This window comes from Colossoma macropomum, unplaced genomic scaffold, assembly GCF_904425465.1.
Source record: "Colossoma macropomum unplaced genomic scaffold, Colossoma_macropomum, whole genome shotgun sequence".
NCBI classification, from domain to species: domain Eukaryota; kingdom Metazoa; phylum Chordata; class Actinopteri; order Characiformes; family Serrasalmidae; genus Colossoma; species Colossoma macropomum.
The window spans coordinates 75,564-83,515 of record NW_023495465.1 but is presented as its reverse complement, the minus strand read 5'-3'; the positions used below and the strand labels follow the sequence as shown (position 1 = coordinate 83,515).

The following is a 7,952-nucleotide window of genomic DNA, read 5'->3' as shown; positions in this document are numbered from 1 at the left end:
CTTACTTATTGAACTTTGGAGTCATCTGAGAACAGGTTTCAAGTCTTTACACCGGGAACAGCATCATCCAAGGCCTTTACTGGCCTCCCACTAGCTCAAATATAAAATTCATTAACAAATGATCAGACAGTACTGTTACTGAACACTTACTACTGTAGCTGTTGTATGTTTATAAAATTGTTTCCAAATGTATTCAGTTCTGGTCCTAAAGGATCAGCGTCCAGCTTCCCTGCTCAAATACACCTACAAAACCTGGCAGTTAACTGCCAAAAACCTCTGGAGTTCAACATTGCAGATCTAGCTGATGCCAGATTCACTTGAAGTTTATAAAATGTTCTGAAACGAAGCCTTTACTTTGTTTTAGAACGTTCTGGTTTTCTAGACTTGCTGAAGGGCTTTTCTAAAAAGATATATAAATGTAATAAGAACGCACACTGACAGAGAAGATCTCTATAAAAAAGCTTTAACAGATGTAACGGGTAGGAGCTAAGAGGACTAGGAGAGTTTAAACTATGGGGCACTAGGACCCAGCAGCCGTAGCTAATACAACGACAGTATTACCTGGCAGCACTATGGCCAACTGAGGGACAGTAGGACCCAGCGGCATGGTAGCTCTTACAAACTAACGCCGTTTCATTGCTTCTTTATTAAGCTCAACTGTGGCTCACTTGAGTCCGTAGCTCGTGGTGTGTGCGTGTGTGTACATGGGAAAACGTGGGGAGTTTGGCGTCCTTGTTTTAAACCAAATTGGTTTGTTGGATAGGACAGATTTATGAATCTCTCTCAAGCTAAAACTGGGTGCTACATTTGTTTAGTTCCCCTGTCCTGTGAGACTGGTGTGCCAGGAAAAGGAAAATATCCTGTCTTGAAGGTTGCAGTTGCCTTCTGCCGTCAAGGTGGTTGAAGCTTGAGTTTGGTAAGCAAGCACTGAACACTGAATGTACTTTTATGATGTATCACTGTTACTTGTCTAGTTTATTTTTAGCATAATGAGACGTTTCGTGCTATTTTTGCTAACTAGAGTTAGAGATCTCTATCAGTGTTCTGAACTGTACAAATCTCCATCTAAACTACTTCAAACTATTTTTAAGCTGAGGTCTGTTTCTTTAAGTTTTGTATATTTAAACTGGAGATACTCATTATCAGTCATTATCAAACTGAGTTCAGTTCCACTGTGGTTTTTAACACCACCACCTTCACACGCCCTTGTGTTGCTCATAGCAACAGCAGCAGTGGTTCACACTGTGGTCACACTGTCAGTTAGAGCACGAGAGTTTCCCCCTCACTTTTGAACTTTTGAACGCGCGCGCGTGTGTGTGTGTGTCATATGAGAGGCCGTTTAGGCCAAAATCCTAACTAACCTCTCACACTGACCATCAAACTCTCTCACACACTATCAAACTCTCTCACTCACTATCAAACTCTCTCACACTATCAAACCTCACACACTATCAAACCCTCTCACACTCACTATTTAACTCTCTCACACTATCACACGTTTTCTGATTGGCCTAGAGAGTTATCATTTAGCAGTTTCTGATTCGCTCATAGTCAAATATGCCCGCCCCCCATGTGCGGTAGTTCACTCTTAAAAACGAGACAGTTCTTCAAAGGTCCTTTAGTAAAGACAGTGGTTCTATATAGAACTAGGAACACAAAAAGAACCATTTGCGTGATTAAAGAGCTCTTTGTATGGTGAAATGGTTCTTCAGATTGATAGACACTGTGCTGTAGATGGTATGACTGAAGTCATTTTGGTGCTATAGCGGTCCGTGTATTCTCGGCTTTTATTCTGTTATTGTCAGTGGAAAATTTACAAAACAGCGTTTAGAGTTTGATGGTGAGTGTGAGAGGGTTTGATGGTGAGTGTCTCCATGGTGTTTTCTCGCTGAAGATGAGTTCTGCCCTCTCTGCCTCGGCAACAACTGCTTAAAGGCTGTCGGGTGCAGTGAGTGTGTCTGTCCAACCATTGTACTCAGCTCCACCTGTAGCAAGCTTATCTGCTCTCCCTTAGCCTCCACCTAAATCAGCTTCCAATCAGCTCTATTCAGTTCCAAGTTCAGTGGGTGAGTTTGAGCAGGGAAATGACCAAATTGCCAGACATTGGCCTCCAGGACTGTAATGAAATACTCTGGACTAGATTATTTGCAAACAAGCTTTAGAAAAAACACACAAGCTACAGTAGCAAGTGAGTAATAACTGCACTGTTTTATGATCTGTTCAAGCTTCTTATTTTTTATGATATTTTCTCCTTTAATGTTTGTGTTATAAACTACACAAATCTTCACAAACTACTTTACACTGTTTTAAAACTGAGTTCTGTTTCTTTAATGGTTTGTATAATTTATCTACAGATCTTTATCAGTGCTTGTTTGTGTGTTTTAAATTGAGCTCTCTTCCTCTGTGGTTTTCACATAACCAGCCAACTTTATACGCTCTTGTGTTTCCTGTAGCAACAGCAGCAGCATTAACACCCCTGCTGAACGGTCCAGTTAAGATCAGTAAGATGATGGTCAATGCGGTTGACAAGCTTAATATCCAGCTGGACTCACCAAAAAAAAAAGGGTTAGGTTTCAGCTTAATAGTCAACCAAACTTGGCACGTTTAAACAGCTTCAGCTGATCAAGCTGTTTTTCAGACATTCTCACACTATGACAACCTAGTAAAACAAATACTTCTACAGTGTCCCAACATTTAAAAACACAGGCTAATGACATTAAAAGAAAAAGAAAAGTTCTTACTGACAGCCATGACTGAAACAAAGGGCTTGATATAGGTTACAAACAATAGTGAACACCTGAGAGAGGGAGGAGACAGGAACTACAAGCATGTAAGAATCCTAATAGGGAAGGAGGGGAAAAGTGTGGAGCAGACAAAACAAAAACAAAAACACATGGCAAAAAGGAACATGGTCACAACACAGGGAAAGAAACAGGCACAACCAGATGGGGAAACTAACAGTGTGTCTTCTTAAATAATGGAAGAGACTTTAATCTGAAACAGGGAGGTGCCACAAACACGTCTTCTGGGTCTCTGCTGCTCATTACAGCTTATAAGTGTGAGGAGAGCAGTGAGTCTCTTACCTCTCAGAGCTAAAACAGTGAGACATTTACTTCAGTCAGGATTCATTCCCTCACACTTTCCTGGTAAAGTTTTGCCTTATTCTTTATTCTGTTATCTTCTAGACCTGCTGCCATGACTTGCTTAACATCAGGAAATACCACAGCAGCAGTGACCCTCATATTACTGACAGGTAAACTTTTACATTCTTATATCCATTTGTGTGAACATAAAGCTGTAGATACAAACTCTTCATAAAATTCATATTATAAACATGAATAGACTGAAGCAGCGGTAGATCAGCGCTGTTCAGTTCCAAGTTCTGGTCCTACAGGACTGTAGTAAAACACTCTGGACTAGATTTTTTGCAAAAACAAGCTTTTGAAAAAACACACAACAATGACAGTAGCAAGTGAGTAATAACTGCACTGGTTTATGATCTGTTACAGCTTGTTATATTCATATTATATATTTTCTCCTGTAATGTTTGTGTTTTAAACTAAACAAATCTCCACATAAACTACTTTAATCTATTTTAAAACTGAGTTCAGAGGTTTGTATATTTATCTACAGATCTTTATCATGAGTGCTTGTTTGTGTGTTTGAAACTGAGGTCACTTCCTGTTCTTTTTTTTTTACATAACCGGTCAACTTGTGTGTATATATACACGCCCTTGTGTTTCCTGTAGCAGCAGCAGCAGAATTAACACCCCTGCTGACCTGTCCAGCTCTGATCTGCTTTTGCTGCTAGCTGGTTTCAGATGGTCTAAGCTGGTCTTTGTTGCTCAGTGTGGCTGACAAGCTGAACATCCAAATGGATATAAATAAAAACAAAGAAAAAGCTTGATGGTTCACAAAGATATCAAAAGGCTCTAAGTATTTACATGACATTCCTTTTTCAGGGAACAAATAATTGGTTAACAACTTACAGCTGTTCAGTAGAAGTAAATTAGGCTTTGAAAGTTCATGCAAACAGTTGCTACAGGTGTCCCAGCCTCTGTTGATTACTTACAAACCTTCTGTCTGGACAACAGCAGTGCTGGAACAGACTGAATTATTACACCCTCTAGGGCAGTATTTGGACACTGTTATAACCCTTTAAGGTGCAGGTCTTTCCTGACAGAGAAAGCCAGAGTGACAGTGAGTACAGTTTCCTGCACCATCAAAAGGCACTTAAAACTGGAGGAAACTCTGACAGGAAGCAGTGTGACAGCTCAAAGCCCCAACAGAGTCAGAAGACAAGTTTCAGTTTAAACTGTGAATCGAAGACTTTAAACTGCAGGTTTGACTGGTTGAGTAACAGCAAAGGCCAGAATAATTAAGCTCTGAAACACAATGAGGCTCATTTACTAATATCTTCTTAAGTTTTATCTTAAATGTGTTCTTGAGAAAAGTCCCAAGAGAAAGTCTACGTCAGATTCATGATATGAACTGTTCACACCTTTGTGCTCTTGAGTGTGTGTAGATTCTGTTCTTACCTAAGAACAAATCCCAATAAAGAAAACACTGGTGAATGTCAGAATCTGACAAACTACATAAGAACGGTTGGTGAATGAGGCCCATTGTTATTGTAACAGACATGCAGTGTTTTAATCTAGAATAGCTGTTCAGACAAACACTATCTAAAATCCATATGAGGATGATGTGGTCAGCATGGTCTTTTTTCAGACACCTCTGGTTGCAAATGTTCTTAATAGATGGAACATAAATTGGGCTTTTTTCAGTACTAACCAAAGTCTGTCGGTGACCACAGCCAAATGGTGCTGCCTACCTAGAGGACAACCCCTCTGGCACAGTGAGCTAGACTATTAGAAAGGTGGACAGTAAAAGGCAAAGTTAAAGACAAAGCATGGAAGTTGGCTGTTCATGATAAATTCAAAGCAAAATCGGGTCAGTTTCCATCACTCACCCAGCCTGTACTGTGTTTAAAGTGAGCAAATAAAAGCAGAGTTTTACTTCAAGAAAAATGGTGCTTCATTTTGACTAATTCAATCTTTATTTTTTCTTTTAGTCCATCCCAGAAAATGGCCGCCTTCAGCCTCAGCAGGTTGCGCTTTCAGAGCTGCTTTATATTATTACTGTCGATAACCTTCATTGTGCCTGTCATGATCTATGTGTTTGGCATCCGCTCTGAGCCGTCCACAGTGTGGTTCCACAATTTCGCCAAGTTAATCAGGTTCCAAAGAGTCAGAAAGCACACACTAATAAATATGACTTGTCTCACAAGACACAACATGACAGACAGGCTCAGTATGGAGTCCATGACAGCTGTTCCAGTCAGAGAAGCATCATCAATCTGTTACCATGAAGCGCATCCACACAACTACCGCTTCATCATAGACGAGCCCCATAAGTATGAACAAGAGAACCTATTTCTGGTCCTCATGGTTCCAGTGGCTCCACACGAACTGGAGGCTCGCAACGCCATCCGGAGCACATGGGGTAATGAGAGCGTGGTCCAAAACAAAACCATCATGGTGATCTTCTCGCTGGGTCTGCCTGGGATCGAGGCTGAGAAACAACAGGAGGAACTAAGGCTGGAAAGCCAGCAGTACCATGACCTCGTCCAGAGCGACTTCATAGACTCGTACCTCAACTTGACAATAAAGACCATGGTAATCATGGACTGGCTGGCCACACACTGCCCACAGGCATCCTACGCTATGAAGATAGACTCTGACATGTTCTTGAATCTGGAGAACTTGATGAGCTTGTTGCTGAGACCTGATACGCCTAAAGAAAACTACATGACGGGAAAGGTTATGTGGAACATACCGGTCATCCGGGACAAGAACTCCAAGTGGTACGTGCCGAAGGAATTATATGCTGAAGACTACTACCCAACATACCTGCTGGGGATGGGTTATGTCTTCTCCAATGACCTTTCAGAGAAGATTGTTGAGGTTTCGAAAGAAATAAAGCCGTTTAACATAGAGGATGCATACGTGGGTGCCTGTCTGAAACGAATAGGAATTTCACCTTCAACTCCTCCCAATCCCTCCCAGTTTAAGGACTATTTTAGCGGTAAGTATAAACGAGAAGAGTTTGCCAGTGTGATCACCACCATCCTTAATTCCCCACAGCAGCTGATCACATTCTGGCAGGACCTGAAAAGGCCTACATGAAGGACTTGAAGGAAAAAGACTTATAATGGATTATTTTTGGGATATATTTGGCTGACATTTTCTTACAATGCTTTTGCATTAATTGTACGGGAAAACTCCTGTATCTTCTTTCAATTTAATCAGAACTGAAAAATGCTGTTAAGTATTTAATAGAGTTTAATAGTGATTATGAGGGGGTTTGATAGCGAGTGTGAGAGGGTTTGGTAGCGAGTGTGAGAGGTTTGATGGTGAGTGTGAGAGTACATTAATAGTACATTAATAACTGCTCATTAATACATTAATAACTGCTCATCTCATGTTTTCCATTTATACGCCCTGATCACACGTTACATTTAAGGACACATGCAGGTTTATTCAGTAACTACAGACGAAGATTCAGATCTGTATAAACAGCATATTAGAGCATTTGGTGATTTAAGGAACATTGTTGAAGTGAAAGAGTCTTCAGATCAACTCTGGATCATTATGTGTATTGATTATTGATCAGAGCTGTTTACTGAGCTTAAGGATGATGAGTTTATCTCATACTCCAACAGGGTCAGTTTTCTGGAGCTGTCCAGAGTGCTGAACTTCTTCACTTCTTCTTCACAACTTCATTATGGTAATATCTTTAAGCTTTCTTCTGGATCACTAACCTCCATCAGATCCTGCTCCTTCCTGTCAGTCTTCTTCAGGTTCTCTCTCTCCCTCTTTTCCTGTGTTGAGTAATACGTTAATTTTAAACTCAGATTTACTAGAATTCAGGGAAATAATGAGAGATCAATCAATTCATGTTTTCTGTTTGTTTTAACTGGTAAAAATCTTCTGATCTGACTGGAGCTACAGCCTCTTAATTTATTAATCATTTCTTAACAATATATCTAAAATCTTTACACTGACTTTACCATACTGTAAACAACAACAGATGACAAATATTGGTGTCACTGATTCTAATTACTGAGAAGAAATATAAAAAACAAAGAATATAAAGAGCTGTCAATAATGTTATATCTGTCTCTGTCGCTCACACTCTCACTATGAAGTGAAGTTATTAGTGTTAACTGCTTTTCTTTGCCTCGCATAAACACAAAGTGAGTTAGCTAGCAAATAAGCCATCGAGTAAAAACCTGATGTCCAGCTTTACTGACCATAGTTTGCCACAAATCCATATTGTAGGTGGATATTCACTCTGTTTAACACTGTTTCACTCTGTATATTACAGATTTAGAATAAAGTCTGTTTATGTTAATGAGCCTTTAGCCATAACTCTGTCACATCGGTTGCCCAGCAGTCAAATCAGAAACCCTCCTCCAGGTCTGATATGACTGGCTTATAGTAAATCTGGTAGCAGAGCTCTGTCATAGCACAGCAGAGGCAGCACTGCATTAGAGCAACAGCAGTGCCTCCCTCAGGTCACTCCCTGCAATCACAGTATATTGTAAACTTGGAGAGGTGATGGCAATGATAGAATAATGAAGAATGAATGAAAATTAACTAAAGATGATTTGAACTACTTATGTAGGTTTTTTTTTAAAAGGGGGGGGGGCAAATAACATTTAGAGCTAAAGGACCCCTAAAACTGGCCAAGCTACGCCTATGAATTTGGTATAGAGCTGCTGTCTGTGTTTTCCATTTCAGACAACCCATTGATTAGGCCCAGAGTCCATTTTTCTTCTCTCAGAATTGATCCCACCCATTGTAAATCAAAATGTGATTGGCTGATTCCACTGGCACTTTGTTATTATGCTTGCTATTAGGGATTTTCTTGAAGTTGTAACCAATAGCTTG

At 40.2% G+C, this 7,952-nt stretch overlaps 1 protein-coding gene across 1 annotated transcript; it reads left to right on the top strand.

Moving 5' to 3' along the window:
- Window positions 1-680: 680 nt before the first annotated feature.
- Window positions 681-6,507, top strand: LOC118802175 (beta-1,3-galactosyltransferase 2-like). The gene is made up of 3 exons (XM_036562654.1): window positions 681-916; window positions 3,186-3,253; window positions 5,072-6,507. The coding sequence occupies exon 3, from the start codon at window positions 5,085-5,087 to the stop codon at window positions 6,183-6,185; it is 1,101 nt and encodes a 366-aa protein (XP_036418547.1). The 5' UTR covers window positions 681-916; window positions 3,186-3,253; window positions 5,072-5,084; the 3' UTR covers window positions 6,186-6,507.
- Window positions 6,508-7,952: the final 1,445 nt, after the last annotated feature.